The 23,041-nt window shown below is 50.1% G+C and overlaps 1 protein-coding gene across 1 annotated transcript in view; it reads left to right on the top strand.

Moving 5' to 3' along the window:
• LOC119975190 (cytosolic carboxypeptidase 4) overlaps nucleotides 1–23,041 on the top strand; it is a 287,106-nt gene that overhangs the window by 5,031 nt on the left and 259,034 nt on the right. The window contains exon 2 of the mRNA XM_038814795.1: nucleotides 19,101–19,164. Within this exon, the coding sequence (XP_038670723.1) occupies nucleotides 19,101–19,164 (64 nt within the window). The remainder of the gene's footprint in view (nucleotides 1–19,100; nucleotides 19,165–23,041) is intronic.

The following is a 23,041-nucleotide window of genomic DNA, read 5'->3' as shown; positions in this document are numbered from 1 at the left end:
CCGGGGGTTCGCTGTCAGAGGGACCGGAAGATCCCGTCGGCGTGAACGGACTGAAAATTCCGGGAAATCTTTTGAGTCCAGTATGACTCTTCTTTGGATCCAGAGAGAGGTAAAAATGTGGTGGGGTTTATGCTGTTCAGAAAGGCTGAGGGGGCAGCTGGATCAATCCAGAGAATCCCTACAGTGCAGAAGGAGGCTATTCGGCCCATCGGGTCTGCACCGACCCTCTGAAAGAGCACCTTACCTCAGCCCAATCCGCTGCCCTATTACTGTAACCCCCGTAACCTCCCCTAACCTTCTCATCTTTGGATACAAAGGGGCAATTTAGCATGGCCAATCCACCTAACCCGCACATCTTCGGACTGTGGGAGGAAACCGGAGCACCGGAGGAAACCCACGCAGGCACGGGGAGAAAGTGCAAACTCCACCCAAGACCGGAATTGAATCTGGGTCCCTGGTGCTGTGAGGCAGCAGTGCTAACCACTGTGCCAACGTGCCACCCCAAAGTGTATCCCACCTCAACAAATCTGCTTCACCCTCCCCGTAAAACTTGAAAAAGTCAATTTACAAAGACCTGCCCAGTCCGAAGTCACACAGAATGGCTACCCCTCTACCCCTATCCACATCTCTGGAACGGAAACCACAAAATACTCACTTTTCCCCAAGTTCAGCTTGTACCCCTAAAACACCCCAAATCTTTGTAGCAAACCCATTGTGCCCCCCACCGAGAGCCAGCCTCCGGAATATGGAACAACAAACCCCCCACCCCTCACTATCTCGATCACAACCCCGATGTGCAATGGCCAAGGGCTCTATCGCTAACGCCAACATGGGGCTCCCCTGCATCGTTCCCCGGTGCAACAAAATTTATCCTGAATTCATATTATTTGTGCGCGTCGGCTTCTTATACAGCAACTTCACCCATGCCACAAATTTAGACCCGATCCCAAACTTCGCCAACACCGTAATCCGATAACTCCACTCCTGTCAAACACTTTCTCCAAATCTAATGCCACCACCACCACCTCCAAATCCCTTCCCTCTGTTGGGTTATGCTGCTTCGGATAACACAGGCTGCTACTTGATGCAGTCTTAACTAAAGGATGCTCCAGACTCTGAAATGAGTTCACCGTGTTTATTGAACTATTAACACAGTTCTCAAATGAGTTTGACTCTCTGCTAATCTAACTCAGTCTAACTGTACCAGCTTGCCCTAAGCCACGTGCCGGGGTGTGATGCTGCTGATGAGCCCTGTCTAACTCTCTAGATGTCTGTCTGTGGAAAGAGGTAATGTGTGAGTGCCCCCTTGTGGTGATGCTACCTCTGAGAGTTCTGACTGCCCGTTGGTTGTGTCCTATTCTGAGTGTTCATTGGTTGCATGTTTGCATATCATGACACCGTCTGCCGAAGAGAGCACCACATTCAGCAGCTGCCTCACATTCAACGACAGTTGTCAACCTTTAAGGAACCCCATCTGATCCTTCCCAATCACCCTCGGAAGGCACTCCTCCAACATTAACGCCAGCACCTTCGCCAATATGCTGGCGTCCACATTCAGTAGAGATATGGGCCACTCCACTGGGTCCTTATATATCTTTAGCAATAACGAGATGGAGGCCTGTCTCATGGTTTTTGGCAAACGGCCCCTGGCCACTGAGTCCTGTACCAACAACAGCACCAGCCTCTCCTTAAACTTCTTGTAAAATTCCATCCGGCAACGCCACCTTCCCAGTCTGCATCTTCTCTATTGCCGCCTTCATCTCTTCTACCCCAACAACTCATCCAAATCTGCTTTCTCCATCTCACCCACCTTCGCGCACTCTAACCTCCCCAAGAACTCCCTAATTTCCTCTGCTGGTTCTGACTGATAAAAATCCCTATAAAACCCCTCAAACACTTTAGTAATCCGCTCCGAGGCCACTACCAGCTCACCTGCCTTATCCCGAATCCGAACTATTTGCCTTGCTGCTGCTTGCCTGCGGAGCTGACCTGCCAACAGATAACCTACATTCTTCCCATAGTCATAAACAGCCTCTTTCATCCTCATCAACTGACACACCACTTTCCCCATGGACAGCAGGTCGGACCTTGCCTGCAACTCCTTCCTCCTTGCCAGGAGTCCTGGGTCTGGGAACCCTGCATACCCACCGTCCACTTCCAAGATCTCTTCTATCAGTCGTTGGCATTCTTCCCCCTCCTCCATATCCACCTTAGCTTTAAACAAAATCCCCTCCTCCCTCAGCACTGCCTTCAGAGTCTCCCAAACCACTGACGGTGAGACCTCCCCAGTACATTTCAACCACACATACTTCTCAAACACTAACCCTAACCCTAATTCCTCATCCTATCTTGAACCTCTGGTCTGCCATCAACCCCACATCCAGCCTCCCCCCCCCCCCCCCCCCCCCCCCCCCCCCCCCCCCACCGGGTCTGAGGAGAACACCTTGTGCACCGGGGAAAAAACCCAAATACTCCCGATCTTTCGGGGGTAACAACCTCCACGGGTCAACCCCTCCCATCTCCCTGAAAAGCCCAGCCAATGACTTCGCTCCCCCCTCCGTTGGGGTCAGCGAGTGCAGCTGGGTCCTGTCCACCCTCGGTTCCAGCACTGAGGTACAATTCCCCTCCCCCAAAATCAACTCCTGGGTATCCAGATTCGGAACGGGAGCCAGCATTTTATTCATGAACCCTGCGTCATCCCAATTGGGGGCATATACGCTGACCAACGCCACCAACCTCCCCTCCAGCGCACCCATTACAATCACGTACCTACCCCCCCCTCATCCGCCACCAACCTCTCCATCTGAAACCTCACCCGCTTCCCCATCAGAATCGCCATCCCATCCCGATCCTTACTATCAAACTCCAATTAAACACCTGCCTCATCCAGCCTTCCCTAAACCGCATTTGCTTCTTCACCCTCAGGTGTGTACATTTCTTTTGAAAGCTCGCCGGGGGCTTTTGTGATGCATCAAGTGCGAAAAAACTCTCGCTCTCTTCACTGGTCCCCCCCCCCCCCCCCCCCCCCCCCGACCCCCTCACTTTCCACATCGCCATTCTGACCAGGGGCCCCTCACTCCTACTTGCCCCTTCCATCCGCCATCACCACCCCAGGCCCCGTCTATCAGGCAGGACCCACCCCATCCTTTAGTTACGGTCAACCCCCAAACCCCCCTTCCCAGAATCCCTCCAATCACTTCCTCTTTCAAATACCTTTCCCAGTATCGATCCCTTTCCCCCACCATTCACACCTCCCCGGTCCATTGAAACCTGCTCAGCCAGGCTCCAATGACCGCGGCCCCTCCCCCACCACAGTCCCGTTCATTAGCCAACCTTCATTTGCTAGCGCGGCGGCCCCTGCCAGAGTCCCCGCCCCCCCCTTCAAAACACCTTCTCAGCCACCCCCCCCCCCCCTCCCCCCATGCCCAGGACCCTCCAATCCCACCCCCCCCCCCCCCCATCCCACTATCCCACCAAAAGCAAACTTCAACCCCACAGCCATGCAGAGTTGGGAGAATACACCCATAGAACAAAAGATGACACACCACAAAGGAAAAAACGCATTAAAAACCCCCAGTAGAAAAGATACCAGTTCACACCGTCCAAGTCCAAATCGCAAAACTCATTTTAGTTTCAGTCCTTGAGCCTCCATGAACACCTCCGTCTCCTCCGACATTTCAAAATAGAGGTTGCTTCGAATTGTGAGTCACTCTCAGCTTTGCCGGATGGACCATAATAATAATAATGATAATCTTTATTATTGTCACAATTAGGCTCACATTAACACTGCAATGAAGTTACTGTGAAAAGCCCCTAGTCGCCGCACTCCGGCGCCTGTTCGGGTACACAGAGGGAGAATTCAGAATGTCCAAATTACCTAACAGCACGTCTTTCGGGACCTGTGGGAGGAAACCGGAGCACCCGGAGGAAACCCACGCAGACACAGGGAGAACGTGCAGACTCCGCAGAGACAGTGACCCAAGCCGGGAATCGAACCTGGGATCCTGGCACTGTGAAGCAACAGTGCTGACCACTGTGCTACTGTGCCGCCCATCCAAACCTCACACCACTGCTGTACAGTGTCGGCTTCACCTGACCAAAAACTGCCCGCCATTTTGCCACCTCCGCCGTAAGATCTTTGTAGATATGTATACCAACGCCTTCCCACTTCACCTCTCGTTTTGCTTCACCCCAGTCAAAACTTTCTTCTTCACACGGTAACTATGTGATGCACAATCAATTGCACAAAGATGAGAGTTGAATATCACTGAGGCTTTATTACACTAAGATGTGTGGCCTCCTACAGCAGCTGGCGAAATGGCTGCTGTATGGGGAGCACACATTTATACTCCGCCTACTGGGCGGAGCCAGCAGGCAGGGGCTACGCCCGTACCTGTAGTACAGGGTCTTACCATCTTACCAACACCTCCTAATATATACAACAGTGGTGATTACCACATTCACCCCTGTTAAAATTGAGTCTGGCGGGGGTGGCGGAGAACTATATACAGAACAAGTTTAGTATACAGAGGCAAGAAAAATTTTTTTTTTTTGAAGTCCAGTACTAGGTGCTTTAACAGTCCTGAACCAATTACAGGTTTAGCCGGTCCGGGGCCTTGTTGTGACGTTGGGAGCAACGCAGTGGTGGCCGCGATTCCGGTGGTGAACTGATCCTCGGTGATTCCGGCAGCGTGCCGAAATCTTCTTCATCCTCGGGCATGGGCAGGGGAAGGACGGATGGTGTATGTGTGTGGAACCTGCTGGTGTCAGGTCCCTGAGGGAGACAGTATCCTGGCGGCCGTCAGGGTACGGTACATAAGCATACCGTGGGTTAGCGTGGAGTAACTGCACCCTTTCCACCAATGGGTCCGCCTTGTGGAGTCGTACGTGCTTACGGAGGACTACGGGTCCTGGAGCTGCAAGCCAAGTCGGGAGCGACACCACGGATGTGGATTTCCTGGGGAAGGCAAAGAGACGTTCATGGGGCGTGTCGTTAGTCGCAGTGCATAGGAGCGACCGAATGGAGCGCAGTGCAACGGAGAGGACCTCCTGCCAATGGGAGACCGGGAGATTTCTGGACCGTAGGGCCAGCTGGACGGCCCTCCAGACCGTCCCAATCTCCCTCTCCACCTGCCCGTTTCCCCGGGGGTTATAGCTGGTCGACCTGCTGGATGCGATACCTCTGCTGAGCAGGAACCGACGCAGATCATCGCTCATTAATGAGGATCCCCTATCACTCTGGATATAGGCGGGGAAGCTGAACAGAGTGAAGATGGTGTTGAGGGCTTTGATGACATTGGTAGATGTCATGTCGGGGCATGGGATGGCGAAGGGGAATCTGGAGTACTCATCGACCAGTCTGAGGAAATGCGTGTTCCGGTCGGTGGAGGGGAGGGGCCCTTTGAAGTCCTCGCTGAGGTGTTCAAAGGGGCGGGAGGCCTTCACCAGGCGTGCACGGTCTGGCTGGTAGAAGCGCTGTTTGCACTCCGCACAGACCTGGCAGTCTCTGGTGATGGCCCTGACTTCCTCGACGGAGTAGGGCAGATTGCGAGCCTTGATGAAGTGGTACAACCGTGTGACTCCCGGGTGACACAGGTTGTCGTGCAGGGTCCGGAGTCGGTCCACCTGTGCGCTGGCACATGTACCTTGGGATAGGGCATCTGGTGGCTCGCTGAGCTTACCGGGGCGATACAAAATCTCGTAGTTGTAGGTGGAGAGCACGATCCTCCACCTCAAGATTTTATCGTTCTTGATCTTCCCCATTGTGTGCTGTTAAATATAAAGGCTACCGACTGTTGGTCAGTGAGGAGAGTGAATCTCCTGCCGGCCAGGTAATGCCTCCAATGTCGCACAGCTTCAACGATGGCTTGGGCCTCTTTTTCGACGGAGGAGTGCCGAATTTCGGAGGCATGAAGGGTGCGGGAAAAGAATGCCATGGGCCTGCCTGCCTGATTGAGCGTGGCGGCTGGAGCGATGTCTGATGCGTCGCTCTCCACTTGAAAGGGCAACGTCTTGTTGATCGCGTGCATCGCGGCCTTGGCGATATCGGCTCTAATACGGTTGAAGGCCTGTTGAGCGTGGACTGGATGAGTGGGCGGGCCTTGTCCGCATAGTGTGGGACACATAGGCAGCGCTTGAGGGCCTTGGGGCAGTGGGGAAAGGGGAGCTCCATGAGGGGGAGCATGCGGTTGGGATCGGGCCCCACGACCATCCTGTGTTTCTCCCCAGTTTTCACCACTACCACTTGGGCTCTCCAGGGGCTGTTGCTGGCCTCGATAATGCCTTCCCGAAGCAGTCGCTGGACTTCGGACCTGATGAAGGCCCTGTCCTGGGCACTGTACCATCTGCTCCTGGTGATGGCGGGTTTGCAATCCGGAGTTAAGTTTGCAAGTAGGTTAGGTGGGTCGACCTTTAGGGTCGCGAGGCCGCACACAGTAAGGGGTAGTAGGGGCCCGCCGAATTTCAGTGTTAGGCTCTGGAGGTTGCACTGGAAGTCCAGGCCGAGTAGCAGGGCAGCGCAGAGGTTAGGGAGGACGTAGAGGCGGATGCTGCTGAACTCCACGCGCTGGACCGAGAGCATGGCTATACAGTACCCCCGGATTGCCACGGAGTGGGACCCGGAGGCCAGGGAGAGTATTTGACGGGGTGTACTGCGAGGGAGCAGCGCCTTACCGTAACTGGATGGATGAAGCTTTCGGTGCTCCCGGAGTCCAGCACACAGGAGACCTCGTGCCCATCGATCTTCACGCTTGTCGAGGCAATGGCTAGATTGTGCGGACGAGACTGGTCAGTCGTGACCGAGGCGAGTCGCGGCTGGTTATCGCTGGTGTCGAACGATGGGATGCCCAGGGGGCACGGGTCCTGGGACGATGGTGGCTCCCATGTGCCGTGGGGGAGACAAGTTGGCGGCGCCTGATGATCTTGGGGTGGACAAGATGGCGGTGCCCACGGGCCACACGTGCCGGGGGTTGACAAAGATGGCGGCGCCCACGGGCCGCACGTGTCGGGGCTTGACAAAGATGGCGGCGCCCATGGGCTGCACGTGGTCTGAGGAGGGGAAGATGGTGGCGCCTACTGGCCGCACATGTTCCGAGGAGGGGAAGATGGCGATGCCCACTGGCCACGCGTGGTCCGGGGAGCCCACTGTCTGTACGCGAGGGGGGTCAGGGTGAGAGCGGCGTCTGCTCGGGCCTGGCACACCGCAGCAAAGTGCCCTTTTTGCCGCAGGCCTTGCAAAGGGCGCTGCGGGCCGGGCAGTGTTGGTGGGGGTGTTTCTGTTGCCCACAAAAGTAACATTGGGGGCCCCCGGGGTTGGCTGGCTGGCGCGTGGCACAGGCGTAGGGTTGTCTGAGTGGGGTCCCCGGTGAGGCGGCCGACTGTGGAGTCCACAATGCTTAGGAGGGGTGGGCTGTGGGGCTGGGGGTGTAGGCCTGAAGATTGCGCGAGGCGACCGCCATCGATAGCGCCAGCTTTTTGGTTTCTGCGAGGTCGAGTGTGGCCCCTTCTAAAAGTCGCTGGCGTATGAGGTCTGACCCTATCCCCGTAACGAAAGCGTCCCGCATGAAGAGGTTTGAATATTCCGTGGCCATGACGGCCTGACAGTCTCTGACCAGGGGAATTAAAGCATGGCAGAAATCTTCTACGGACTCACCAGGGAGTTGCCTATGAGTAGACAGTACGTATCTGGCGAAGAGCGTGTTCGTCCGCTGAGCGTAATTCTGTTTCAGTAGCGCCATGGCTTCATCGTAGGTCGGCGCGTCCTGGATAAGAGGAAATACGTTGGAGCTCAGCCGCGTGTAGAGGATCTGGATCTTCTGTGCTTCCGGAATTGGGTCTGGTGCAGTCCTGATGTAGGCTTCAAAACAAGCTAGCCAGTGTTCAAAGTCCTTTTTGTCTTTGCTTGATTGCGGATCCAGCTGCAGGCGATCCAGCTTGATGCGGAGGTCCATCTTCTGAAAATCTTAGTGTAATAAATTGATGCACGATGAATTGCACAAAGACGAGAGTTGAATACAACTGAGGCTTTATTGATGTGTGACATATAAGATGTGTGGCCTCCTACAGCAGCTGGCGAAATGGTTGCTGTATGGGGAGCACACATATTTATACTCCGCCTATTGGGTGGAGCCAGCAGGAAGGGACTACTCCCGTACCTGTAGTATAGGGTCTTACCACACACCTCCTAATATATACAACAGTGGTGATTACCACACAATGGAATCAGACTATAACTGCCCTTGGTGGCTCATTCGTTTTAGGCTTCGGCTGGAGTGACCGATGGGCCCTGTCCAGCTCATGGAGGGAGAGCTCTTCCCCCTTCCCCATCAACGTGGAGAGCATTTCCGCAAAGTACTTGGTTGGCTTCCGGTCCTCCACCCTCTCGGGCAAGCCCACAATCCTCAAATTCTGCCTCCTCAACCTGTTCTCCAGGTCCTCCACCTCCATCACCCTCTGCAGCCCCTCACCTATCGAGGTGAACTGGCCACTATGCTGCGACAATGCCTCCTCCACCCCCCCCCTTCATCTTCTCTTCTTGCTCCCACACCTCCATCGATGTCTTCTAGCTTTTATTCGTCTCCTGCACCCACTCTTTGAGCGAGGACATCATCCCCCCCCCTCACCACCTCGGTTAAAGTTTCAACCATAATGGGAGCGGCCCCATCACCCGCCCTCTTTCCTCCTATTGGACTCACAACAGCACTCGGCTGGCAATCTCATTCAAATAAAGCAGAGGAGTGAGCAATAATTCAAACTAATGCAGTCCCATGTCAGTGATTTTCATGATTTATATTTGACACTCTTTTTTGGAATTTGAGCAGTGGGAGCTTGGAAACCTGAAAATAAATTATGGCGTATGTCACAATAAAAGTGCAGCTAAAGCTGACATTTTTTTCTTCAGCAACTCAATCTCCACAAGACCAACACTCCCAAACATCCCTGACATGGAAAAACAAGGAATTATACAGAGTTTGTAGCTGAAAGCAGCAGGTGTACACAACATTCCTTCATTTGCATTCGAGTGATAAAGATATCGGGCTGGATTCTCTGATTTTTGAGTCTAGGTGCGGAGGATTTGTGGCGTTTTACGTGAAAAAAATGGTCGGCGCCCCCTCACCGATCCTGAGCCCGATGAGGGACTAGCAGCCGCGCTGTGTAAAACTCCCGGCGCCCACAATATGAATGGCCGGGTCCTTGGCCGCGCATGCGCACGGCGAAGACCTGCAGCTGTCGCACCGTAAAACATGGCTCTGGCTGAGCGTGGACCCGCCCTGCCAGATGCTGCCCCCCTGGCCACCCCCCACCAGTCCCCTCAGCCCTCGCTGAACCCCCCCCCCCCCCCCAGCAGCACAGCCCCCGCCCGACTGTGGCAGCGCTGGAGACAGTCCGCATCCGACATGCCGGGTTCCCAGCCGCTGAGATCACACGTCAACCGTGCGATCGGGAACTCGGCCCATCGGGGGCAGAGCATCGGGGGAGGGCCTTCAGGTGACGCACTAAGGCCGTTCCAACGGCGTGCGGCGCGCGATACGATGACGCCATTTCGGAGAGGACGGAGCAGACGAACCCCGTGTCAAACTGCCGCCGCCCCCAATTTCAGCGTCAAACGGGTTCCTCCGCCCGATCACCGATTCCGATGGCGATGGGGAACGGAGAATCACGCCCATGATTTCTGGAGGAAAGTTGAGGTGGATGGCTTCCAAATAATCTTTGGATTTTAACAGTGACAATTGTCTATCATTTGATTTTAGACACTTTTACATTCAACAATTAATAAACTTTAACTAATAACTTTTTAATTTAATCTGGAAAGCAAAGTAATATGCAGAATTTTAACGACACGACTATAGAAGCAAGAAATACTTAAAGCCACTTTTCCACTTCTGTCTTCCCAGTTAACAAAGGAATGCTACCCCTGTCAGACCCAGTTCAATGACAATGGATGTGATCCACTGTCAAATGGGGGCATGGTAAATGTCAGGAGAGGCCTCTTCTGGGATCTACCCAGCTCGACATACCCTGCGAGACATCACCATCTGGACCCCGCACATTGTGGACGAGATCAATATTTGACAAATCTGAATAGTAGAGTGAGTAGCTAGTCTCACTTTAATATGCAGCTCGCTTGATGCCTGATCTACCTGAGACACAGGCATCTAACCCCTTAACCTCGGAGACCTTTGGTGAATGCTGTTTGGTATTGGTGCCCACAAACGGGCACTAGGCAGAATGGCACCGGAGGTCCACGGCTGGCGGGTCTTTGGGGAGAGTGGCACTGCCAGCCCGGCACCCTGGCGCTGTCAGTCTGTCATGCTGGCAGTGCCACCTGGGTGCTGACCTGGCACTGCAGTGTTCCCAGGTGGCACTGCCAGGCCAGCAGGGACACTGGGGTACCAGGCTGGCGGTGCCAGGCCAGGCTGACATTGTGTCTGTGCTGGAGATCGGGCCTGGGGGTGCCCTTCCCATGTGATGTGGGATATCGGGGGGGGAGGGGGGAGGACCCCCTTATAGGTGAGTTGGGGCTTTTGTGGGTCGCATCTGGGGGCTGAGAGAGTGGGGCGCCATTTAAAAATGGAGTCCCAATCTCCTCATACCCTGGGGGGCGGGGGGGGGGGGGGGGGGGGGGGGGGGGGCGGGATCTGGTGAGGGGAGCTCCGCAGTGCAATGCAATAAATGGGATGAAGTACGGCCTCAGCGGGATGTTCACCACTGAGACCTTAGATTCCAACTGGGACCATTCGATATTCTGGCTTTTAATACACTAGACAAGGGACTCTGTTGCAATTTGGTTAGAACGCGCCCAAATGGGTACAACATCCAACTCCTCTGCTCTTTACAGAGAAATTCTCTTCTCCTCCATTGCCATTCACCCCAGCGTTAGTCTCCCTCTCCCCATTCAGTTCAACTTATGTTTTACTCCCCCCCCCCCCAACCCAGTTAAAGATACACTTCTAGTTTACCCTCGTATTCCTTCCTCGTCTTCAGAGTTATATGAAATAAAATTCAATTGAGAGCCAAGAGGAAGATAGAAGGTTCAGAGGGGAAGGGAAAAAGCACATTAGAGAAGTGAAGAGGGATTATGGGAAAAGACTGGCAGCCAACTTAACGGGGAATCCCAAAGTCTTCCACAGACACATGAATAGTAAAAGGGTGGGCAAGGAGTAGGGCTGATTAGGGAACTAAAAAGGAATTTGCAAAGAGAGGCAGGGAACATGGCTGAGGTAATAAATGAATACTTTGCATTTGTCTTTACCAATGCTATCCAGGCCATGGTGAAAGGGGAGGAAACTCAGAATTAATAAGGAGCGAGTGTTGGAGAGACAGTCGATATTTAAAGTTGTCAGGGCCCCAGGACCAGATGAGACGCATCCAAGGAGATTGAAGAAAGTGAGACCGGCAATTTCAGGGGCACTAACCACAATTGTTCAGTCTTCCTTAGACTCGGGGGAGGTGCCAGAGGACTGGGAAACTGCAGGCATTATGCCCTTGTTCAAAAAGTTTGTAAAGCTAAGTTCCAAAAGTACAAACCAGTCAGTTTAACTTCAATGGTGGGAAAGCTGCCAGAAACAGTGATTCGGGTTAGCCACATGGAAAAGTGAAAGTTGATTATGAAGAAGCAGCATGGAATCCTAAAGGGGAAATCATGTTGAACTAACTAACTTGCTGGAGCTTTTTGAAGAGGCAACAGAAAGGCTCGATGAGGGTAATGCTGTTGGATGTGGTGCACGTAGACTTTCAGAAGGCATTCTATACAGTGCCACACAACAGGCTTGTGAGAAAGGTTACAGCTCATGGAATTAAAGGGACCGTAGCAATGTGCATACAAAATTGACTGAATAATAGGAAACAGAGTATTGGTCAATGGATATTGTTCGGTAGTAGTAGTGTTCCTCAGGGGTCGGTTTTTGGATCCATGCTTTTCCTGATATAATTAATGATTTATGTTTTGGTGCAAAAATTCAAATGTGGAACCATCGTAAACTGTGAAGAGGACAGTATAGAATTCAAAAAGACAAATTTGTGGAATGGGCAGATAGATAGCAGATTAAATTCAATACCAAGAAGTGTGAGGCTAGGGTGCATGTTGGTAGGAAGAACATAGAGAGACAGTATAAAATAAGGGATAAATGTCTACAAGTGGCACAGGAGCAGAGGGACCTGGGTGTATACGTGCATAGATCATTGAAGGTGACAGGACAGGTGGAGGGAGCAGTTAATAAAGCAGATAGTATTCAGGTCTTTATTAATAGGGTCATAGAGTACAAAAGCAAGGAGGTAATGCTGAACATATACAAGACACTAGTTAGACCTCAGCTGGAATATTGTGTACAGTTCTGGGCGCCACAGTATGAGAAGGATGTGAAAGCATTGCAGAGAGTTGCGGAAGAGGTTTACAAGAATGGTTCCAGGGATGAGAAACTTCAGTTATGAGGATGGATTGGAGAGGTTGGGGCTGTTCTCCTTGGAGAGAGATGTGTTATGGGCCAGGGTTTAGAGAACCCCAAAGTGTATCATGGAGTTCCCCTGACCCACAACTTTGAATAGATTGTGGTATGGGGAGCACACGGCCCACTCTACAGGTGTGGTACAGCAGAAATGGAAAAGTATTTTTTAAAGCAAAACAATGTTTATTTCATGAACTCAAGTTAACCTTTTTAAAACATACAGTGAACATCTTAGCAACCATCAATTCAAATACAACCCCCAAAGACTACAACACTAAGTAATCCTTTAAGCTTTCCTTTTAACATCCATACGACTTAAAACACCTTTTACCAGAAGCACATCAGGTTAAAGTCACTACTGTTATTAGCTTTAAATCACCAGGATTGATTACAGTCTTTAGATTACAGAGGGAAACTCTAATACACCTTCTGGCTGTGACTGCAGCTATCCAGCTCTGAAAACAAAACTAAACACACCCTGCAGCAAACAGCCTAAAACTAAAGTAAAAAAACTGACAGACAGCCCAGCTCCACCCACTCTGACATGCTGATAAACACCCATTTCTTAAAGGTACTCTCACATGACAAGGTTAAGAGGAGATTTGATGGAGATGTTCTAAATCATGAGTGGGCTGGACAGAGTAGATGGGGAGAAACTGTTTCTGCTTGTAAAAGGATCCAGGATGAGAGGGCACAGATTTAAAGTGATTTGCAAAAGAAGAAAATGTGATGTGAGAAAACCCTGGAAGTGTGGTGGAGGCAGGCTCCATTGACGCATTCAAGAGGGCATTAGATGATTACTTGAATAGAAACAATGTTCAGGGGTACGGGGGGAGGGGGGGGGGAGGCAGGAAAATGGCACTAAGCCATGATGCTCGTTTGGAGAGATGGTGAAGACACGATGGGCTGAATGGCCTCATTCTGCACCATAACAATTCGGTGATTCTGTAAGTTCATGCCAGCACTCTTCTTCCACTCCCATCCCAAAGTGTCACTTCCAGCTTTACCCCTCTACCCACCAAAGCACTTACCTTCTACTCTTTCCTCTTCCCCTTCTTTAGCAAGCCCTCTTCATTCTATGATCACTAATTGCCCCCCCTTTCATTACCATGTATCCACCCCCTTCCTCTATCATCCCTTCCCCTTCACTCTTTCACTGTCATTCACTCACCCCTCTTTTTATTCTTTATTCTTACGCGGGACGTGCGCGTCGATGACAAGACCAACATTTGTTGCCCATCCCTAATTGCCCAATCTTGAACTGAGTGGCTTGCTGGGCCATTTCAGAGGGTAGTGAAGAGTCAACCAAATTGCTGTGGGTCTGGAGTCGGCCTGTAGGTCAGACACTTTAAAGATGGCAGATTTTTGGCGGCACGGTAGCATAGTGGTTAGCACAGCTGCTTCACAGCTCCAGGGTCCCAGGTTCGATTCCTGGCTTGGGGTCACTGTCTGTGCGGAATCTGCACGTTCTCCCCGTGTGTGCGTGGGTTTCCTCCCGGGTGTTTTGGTTTCCTCCCACAGTCCAAAGATGTGCAGGTTAGGTGGATTGGCCATGTTAAATTGCCTTTAGTGTCCAAAAAGGTTAGATAGAACATAGAACATAGAACATTACAGCGCAGTACGGGCCCTTCGGCCCTCGATGTTGCGCCGACCTGGAAAACCATCTGAAGCCTATCTGACCTACACTATTCCATTTTCATCCATATGTCTATCCAGTGACCACTTAAATGCCCTTAAAGTTGGCGAGTCTACTACTGTTGCAGGCAGGGCGTTCCACACCCCTACTACTCTCTGAGTAAAGAAACTGCCTCTGACATCTGTCCTATATCTACCACCCCTCAATTTAAAGCTATGTCCCCTCATGTTGGTCATCACCATCTGAGGAAAAAGACTCTCACTGTCCACCCTATCTAACCCTCTGACTATCTTATATGTCTCTATTAAGTCACCTCTCAGCCTTCTCCTCTCTAACGAAAACAACCTCAAGTCCCTGAGCCTTTCCTCGTAAGACCTTCCCTCCATACCAGGTAACATCCTAGTAAATCTCCTCTGAACCCTTTCCAAAGCTTCCACATCCTTCCTATAATGTGGTGACCAGAACTGCACGCAGTACTCCAGGAGCGGCCGCACCAGAGTTATGTACAGCTGCAGCATGACCTTGTGGCTCCGAAACTCAATCCCCCTACTGATAAAGGCTAGCACACCATATGCCTTCTTAACAGCTCTATTAACCTGGGTGGCAACTTTCAGGGATTTATGTACCTGGATGCCGAGATCTCTCTGTTCATCTACACTACCAAGAATCTTGCCATTAGCCCAGTACTCTGTATTTCTGTTACTCCTTCCAAAGTGAACCACCTCACACTTTTCCGCATTAAACTCCATCTGCCACCTCTCAGCCCAGCTCTGCAGCTTATCTATGTCCCTCTGTATCCTATAACATCCTTCAGCACTATCCACAACGCCACCGACCTTCGTGTCATCTGCAAATTTACTAACCCATCCTTCTACACCGTCTTCCAGGTCATTTATAAAAATGACAAACAGCAGTGGCCCCAAAACAGATCCTTGCGGTACACCACTAGTAACTGAACTCCAGGATGAACATTTGCCATCAACCACCACCCTCTGTCTTCTTTCAGCTAGCCAATTACTGATCCAAACCGCTAAATCACCTTCAATCCCATACTTCCTTATTTTCTGCAATAGGTTAAATGGGGTTACTGGGTTACGGGGATAGGGTGGAGGTGTGGGCTTAGATAGGGTGATCTTTCCATGGGCCTGTGCAGGCTCGATGGGCCAAATGGTCTCCTTCTGCACTGTAAATTCTATTCTCTGATCTATGAATTCCCTCCTTAAAGGAAAGGCATCCAAACTGCACTTTATAGAGTTAGAGTTTTATAGCACAGAAGAAGTCCTTTGGCGTATCGTGTCTGCGTTGATCATCAAGCACGTATCTATTGCAATCCCATTTTCCTGCTCTGAGCAAAAAAAAACACTTTTTCTCATTAGCTTATGCTGGATTCCTCATTAAAAAAATTACAATTTCGGAAACTCATAGGTGTAAATCATTGTAAAGACACGGCAATAGATATAATTACACGGTTTGCCTGCTCTGTTTTGGATATTAAATATTGCACCTGTCTCTCAAGTTTGTTCTTTGTAATGTTTGTGTCCCCAGTTTGGGGATTAGATTGCTGAACAGTGAAATAATTCAAACAGGCGTGCCAAAATTAGATTAAAAGTAATTTCACTTCTGCATCTGGCCCTTTGCCTCCATATCAGCCTTTTTGCTCCTTCAGACTTAACGTTTGTACAGAGCAAAAGGGAACCAGATTACTGAGGCGAGCTTTATCAGTTGAATAACACTGCCACGGTGGGATTTGAAACCCATGTTCCCAGATCATTAACCGGGGCTTAACTGGCGCCACCTCACCATCTCTGCAATTAATTTGCCATTTGCTCTTGCCCAAGTCCAATGGCGTACGTACCACTTTCAATGGCCAGGTTTAAATCCTTTGTATATTGTAGATGGAAAGTCCTGTTCCAATCACACACCCCATTTTCAGTCTAGAGAAGCTGCAGTCCCCTTCATCAGCACTGAGAGAGGTCACAGGGGCCTGTCTAATCCACCCGTTATCAGGCAGGAAGAAATAATAATAATAATATTTATTAGTGTCACGAGTAGGCTTACATTAATACTGCAATGAAGTTACTGTGAAAAGCCCCTAGTCACCACATTCCGGCGCCTGTTCGGGTACACTGAGGGAGAATTCAGAATGCCCAATTCACCTCACAGCACGTCTTTCAGGACTTGTGGGAGGAAACCGGAGCACCCGGAGGAAACCCACGCGGAGACGGGGAGAACGTGGAGACTCCCCGCAGACAGTGACCCAAGATGGGAATTGAACCCAGGACCATGGTGCTGTGAAGCAACAGTGCTAACCATCGTGCTACCGTGCCGCCCACAAATGGACCGAGCCGAGCTGATTATCGCACTAAATGCTGCTGAATCTTCACAGCATTAAAATATGTCTCTCAACACCCACACCTCCCCAACCATGTGTACAAATAAAGCAATGCAGATTGCTATAGTTAGTGCAAATTGGATAAATCATTGATGGTAAAAGATTTACAGGGCTATGGGGAAAGAACAAAGAAGTAGGATTAACTGATTAGCTCTGTCACAAGTACAAAGGATTCCATGGACTCCTACTGTGCTCTATTCTATGATCTTTGATTGTCTCCTGGTTGTATGCTGGAGAGGGCAGAGACAGATTTGTGAACATATCTTTCTCGCATCAGGTTTGATTGATAACAAATCTGCAAAATTTGCAGCTCATTGACAATTTGGAACCAGGGGCTGACTATTTTAAAGACGGTTGGCCTGTATGGAATGTGTAAACTTCATTGGCCCGTCTCCAGAGGCCAGCAATTATATATTTGCTGCAGTTTATTTTCGTTCTAAAACCCAATCAAGTTTATTAGTGGTCTGGATGAAAGGTTCGCCTGGTGTTGATACCGGGCGCTGATTCCAGAATCTTCCAAATGAGTGCACCAGAGCCTTTTCAAACGGATCTTGGGGTGACTGTTAGAGGAAAGGGTATGCGACCTAGTGGCACAGAGGCTTCCAAATGCTGACCTTGGCTTCTGCTTCCCAATGTTTTGCATGCTCTGGCTTTTTCAAGCAGACCATAAGACGAAGGAGCGGAATTAGGCCATTCGGCCCCTCAAGTCTGCTCTGTAATTCAATGAGATCATGACTGATCGGATGGGGTAGTACAGTGGTTAGCACTGTGGTTTCACAGGGCCAGAGTCCAAGGTTCGATTCCCGGCTTGGGTCACTGTCTGTGCGGAGTCTGCACGTTCTCCCCCTGTCTGCGTGGGTTTCCTCCGGCTGATTCTCCCTCTAGTCCCGAAAGGCATGCTGTTGGATAATTTGGACATTCTGAATTCTCCCTCTGTGCACCCGAACAGGTGCTGGAATGTGGCGACTAGGGGCTTTTCACAGTAACTTCATTGGAATGTAAGCCTATTTGTGACAATAAAAATAATATCAATTATTATAATCCTCAACTCCACATTCCCACTTTATCCCCATAACCTGTGATTCACTTATTGGTTAATAATCTACCCCTCCCAGCCTTGAACATATTTTGTTTTTCTTTTAAAATTTAGAGTGCCCAATTCATTTTTTCCAATGAAGGGGCAATTTAACATGGCTAATCCACCTACCCTGCACATCTTTGGGTTGTGGGGCGAAACCCACACAAACACGGGGAGAATGTGAAAACTCCACACGGACAGTGACCCAGAGCCGGGATTGAACCTGGGACCTTGGCGCCGTGTGGCAACAGGGCTAACGCACTGTGCCACCGTGCTGTCTGCCTTGAACATATTTACTGACCAAGCCTCTAAAGCCATGAGGGTGAGGGTGACATAGAATCACTACAGTGCAGAAGGAGGCCATTCGTCCTGTTGAGTCCATACTGACCTTCTGAAAGAGCACCCTACTTAGGCCCACACCCTATCCCAGTAACCCCACCTAACGTTTGGACACTAAGGGGCAACTTATCATGGCCAATCCACCTAACCCGCACATCTCTTGGACTGTGGGAGGAAACTGGAGCACCCAGAGGAAAATCACGCTAACATAGGGAGAATTTACGAACTCCACGCAGGTAGTCACCCAAGGCCAGAATTGAACCCCAGGTCCCTGGTGCTGCGAGGTCAGTTGAGTCAACCACATTGCAGTAGGACTGGAGCCAGACCAGGTAAGGATCGCAGAGAATCAATTGGGTTTTTACAACAATTGGCAATGGTGTCATGGTCACCCTTTCCAGTTTTTTTACCATCTGCCATGCAGGATTCAAACCCAGGCCCGCAGACTGTTATCTCTGGGTCTCTGGATTACTAGTCCAGTGACAACACCACTGTGCTACCATCAGGATTACTGGGCCACCATCTTCCCTGGCTCGAACACCAGTTATTATAATAATCTACACTTGGAATGAGAGTCACCATTTTACAAATAGATCAGATGTAAAAAGTTTTTGACCAGCCAACAAAGTAAAAAAATTGTTCATGCAGATTAGGGAAATAGTCAGGCTGGACTTTGAGGCATTGACCTCTGGATGACTAGTTTTAACGCAGTCCCAACAGTAAGCAAGGCCTGCATTTATATAGCGCCTGCCACAGCCACTGAGCATCTCAAAGTACTTTACAGCCAATGAAGTACTTTTATTTTGAAATACTGTCGCAGTTGTAATTTGGGAAATGTGACAGCTCGGTCTCACAAACAGCAACGTGATCATGGCCAGGTCATTTGTTCAGGGGGGTGTTGATTTGAGGGATAGATATTCACTGTTGTTCTTCAAAATGACACCAAGGAATCCAAAAGACAGCACCTCCGCCAGTGCAGCGCTCCCTCAGCACTGCATTGGAGTGTCAGCTTTAATTTGTGCATTTAAGATCAGGAGTGGGATTTGTACCCACAACCTCTGGAGTCAAAGACGGAAGTTCTACCGACTGAGACGGAGCTACTGTGCAGAAAGCGTGGCTGTGGCATCCTTTTGTGACAGGGTTGGGAGCTCTTTACCGTGCACAGAGGCACAATCCTGTTTAGGTATCATTTTTCTTTTGTCTGTTTTGTCGCAGAGTTCGCATGATGTGCAGAGTACTCTCAGCATCCTGCAAATTTTGGATGAATTGCTGTCGGCAGGTGAGTAAACGACATAAAATTCAATCACCATTCACAAATCACATGGAAGCCCTCGCTGAAAAGTATCCCAGTGAGCACAGCCTTATTTCTTCATTTCTACCCGCAACCTTTCTTTTGGTGACTATACGATGAGCAGAGATGGGAATCATGCACGTCTCGAACACTGCAGCTCTGTAATTATGTGAGCTGTACTCAGTTGTTCCCTGTGTATGGGAGGTATTTGGCATTCATTCAACATATTCCCTGATAGCACATTTGAGACTGGAACTCGTATCACATCACTCAAAGGGCAGCTGGCTGGAACTGCAGCACACAGCCCCACTGTTCCACCCTTTGATCTCCTTACAGTAGCCCCTTCCCTAATTTTAGATTGTAAAATGAGTTTCAGTTCACTGATTTGATATTAATGGACCGTGAAGCTGACGGCGAGGAAAGGTATGTTCACCTTTCTGTGTCTTTGCAATCTCAGTACACAACTATGAAGCGTTAATTGCTTCACTAACCATGTTATTCTATATTACTGGACTTGCAGACCAAACAGGAATTTTTGAAAGCCATTTACTCTTAAAACATAGAACGTACAGTGCAGAAGGAGGCCATTCGGCCCATCGAGTCTGCACCGACCCACTTAAGCCCTCTCTTCCACTCTATCCCCATAAGCCAATAACCCAGGGGTGGGCAAACTTTTCCGTGCAAGGGCCACATTCAGAAATTCACAATTCACAAAGGGCCGCATAGTATATTAAGTAAAATAATTACTTCACCCGGTTATGATTCTGGGCGCCTCATATAGAACATAGAACAGTACAGCACAGAACAGGCCCTTCGGCCCTCGACGTTGTGCCGAGCAATGATCACCCTACTCAAGTCAACGTATCCACCCTATACCAGTAAGTAACCCAAAAGCACCCCCCCATTAACCTTAAAAAAAAATTAAAAAAAAAAATTTTTTTTTAAAAATAATTTTTTTTTTTAATGACTTGGTGGGCCGCAGAAATACCTTTGGCGGGCCGCATGCGGCCCGCGGGCCGTAGTTTGCCCACCCCTGCAATAACCCATCCTTTGGTCACTAAGGGCAATTTATCATGGCCTATCCACCGAACCTGCACGTCTTTGGACTGTAGGGGGGAACCGGAGCACCTGGAGGAAACCCACGCGGACACGGGGAGAGAACATGCAGACTCCGCACAGACAGTGACCCAGTGGGGAATCGAACCTGTGACCCTGGCGCTGTGAAGCCACAGTGCTAATCACTTGTGCTACCGTGCTGCTGACAAAAAAAATGAAACAAAATAGAGAAAATATGTCTGGCCCCCTTCCCACTCTTCATTTCTGTCTTCCCACACCACACGTCACTGAATGATCCAGCCCGAAGATGAATCAGAGACAAACAGGACTTGGGTATATTTTTCTTTTTGTGGATATGCAACCATGTTTACTGGCACCCCTCTCAGACGCAGCATGCTGAGTTCAGAAATTTGACTACAATATCGGGGCAGCTCTGACCTCTCAGATGCACATCCTGTTCTATGAGGGAACTCCAGGATGGTTCCTATGGCCTGAATAGCCAAACCTCCAAGAAACATTGCTAGTTGTAGCAGCAATGTTTCAGAACTTCAGCAGCAGGTATTGTCACTGCGGCGCATTTAGAGCATTGAGGATCCAACGTTTATGGAGTACACAGGGACAGAGGCAATGGGTGACCACCAGGCAAGCAAGAAGAAACAGGCAGGTAGTGCAGGAGTCCTTGGGTGCATTTCCTCTCCAGCCAGTACTCAGTTATGAATAAAAATGATGGTTCATTTTGGGAGTCCATGGCACCACAACTGGCTCAGCAGGACAGGGGGGCATGAAGAAGACTAGGGGAGGGGTGGGGGGAGGTTGGTGGTGGTGGTTATTGTGGGTGAGTGCTCGATAGCCAGCAGTCATCCTCCACATAAGCACAAGCAACTTGGTGCTGCAGTCAGGAAATTAGGGAGCTAGCTCGGAAATTAGCAAACATGGCGGTAAGGTGGCAGAGTGGTTAGCACCGCTGCCTCACAGCGCCAGGGTCCCAGGTTCGATTCCAGCCTTGGGTCACTGTCTGTGCCGAGTCTGCACATTCTCCCCGTGTCTGCCTGGGTTTCCTCTGTGTGCTCCGGTTTCCTCCTACAGTCCAAAGATTAGGTGGATTGGCCATGCTAAATTGTTCCTTAGTGTCCAAAGACGTGCAGGTTTGGTGGGGTTAAGGGAATAGGGTGGGGGGAGTGGGAGAGGGGTACTCTTTCAGAGGGCTGGTGCAGACTAGATGGGCCAAGTGGTATCCCTCTGCATTGTAGGGCTTCTATGGACCTAAACAGTAGTAATATCTGGATCAGTCCCAATACTACAAGCAAGTGAGTATTGAAATAGGTGGATAAACCAGGCGATAGTTCGACTGGAAAGATGGGGCAGAAGTCATTGGGACCAGCTCTGGAGGAGATGGGTCGGATGGGTTGCACCTAAACAGAGCCAGAGCCAATTTTCTTGTGGGCCAAATTATTTGTGCCTTTGGGGAGGGTTTATTCTAACTTGGCAGGGGTGTGGGAACAAGGAGTTAATAATAGGAAGGTGCAAAGTATACTGAGTCAGACAGATAGCACTAGAGAGGAAATATTGATCTGATTATTTTGGATGATGGGGTTTCCCTTTCTGTATCAATTGGTTGCAGGGGACACTTCTGCCTCTCACTCGGGCCGAATGCCCCACCTTAGATTGTCCCACAGCTCTGTAGACCTTGTAGTGACAGGAGCTGCAGAGGACAGTTGAGGAAATGCTTAAGCATGCCAGAATCTAAGTCCCGGGACTAGGCAGCAAGGTAGATTTTGAGGGTCCAAGGTGGGAAACATAGGGAAGGCCTGGCTGGGTGAAAAGTGGGTAATTGGGGTTTCGGGGAGAGGTCTGGGTGGCTGGGGGAGGCAGATCCAGTGGTTGCTGGACCTTAAGGGGGAGGTGCCAAAGGCAGAAGGGGGCTTCCGATGGAGGTCCCACCGCCCTTTCTGCCCAACGGCTCAACCATTCATCTTCGGGCTTCCCCGACACCAGGTAAACTCTCCTGCCAGCCAAGAAATTTGGAAACAGCTCTGAAATGGCAATGATTCACCACTTAAGGGCCTCAGCTAGGTGAATGGTCTGATTGAGGCTTTGCGTGTTCCAATGTAAAATCGCTACAAGGTCAGGCTGGAGGGGAACTCAGAAGTAATCCCGTTCCTTCAATTTCACACTCCGCCCGCCCCACCTAAAACCCGCTGGCGGGGAGAGTGTGAAATTCAGGCCAGCACGTTATGAGGTGGTTTCAGAGTAAGAGATTAGGGTAACTGTGCATGTAAATGACCACACAGTGAGGTAAATAAGGTTGGTGAGTTGCAGCTTCAGATAACCGTGTGGAAATGTAATATTGTGGTTGTAATGGAGAGCTACCTCAAAGAAGGGGAGGGCCAGATAATAAATATTCCTGGATATAAGGTGTTTAGGAAAGATAGAAAAGGAGGGAAAGGGAGAGGACTGTGAGATTGGTTAAAGAGAACAGTACAGTGATGGGCATAGACGATGTCCCAAGAAGTCATGGGTAGAATCTATTTGGCTGGAGATAAGGAACTGAAAAGGTGCAATTGCATTGCTCAGTGCAGTGCGTAGGCCCCAAATTAGTGGGATAGATGTGGAGGAACATATTTGCAAGGAACTTACAGAGAGGAGCAAGAATCATAGTGTAGTTAGAATGGGGGATGTTAATGATAATGGGCACAGTAAGAAGTCTTACAACACCAGGTTAAAGTCCAACAGGTTTGTTTCAAACACGAGCTTTCGGAGCACGGCTCCTTCTTCAGGTTGACCTGAAGAAGGAGCCGTGCTCCGAAAG

Source organism: Scyliorhinus canicula, chromosome 12, assembly GCF_902713615.1.
Source record: "Scyliorhinus canicula chromosome 12, sScyCan1.1, whole genome shotgun sequence".
In the NCBI taxonomy this organism is placed as follows: Eukaryota; Metazoa; Chordata; class Chondrichthyes; order Carcharhiniformes; family Scyliorhinidae; genus Scyliorhinus; species Scyliorhinus canicula.
Note: the sequence above shows the minus strand (reverse complement) of the source record. Positions and strands in the feature narration are given on the sequence as shown.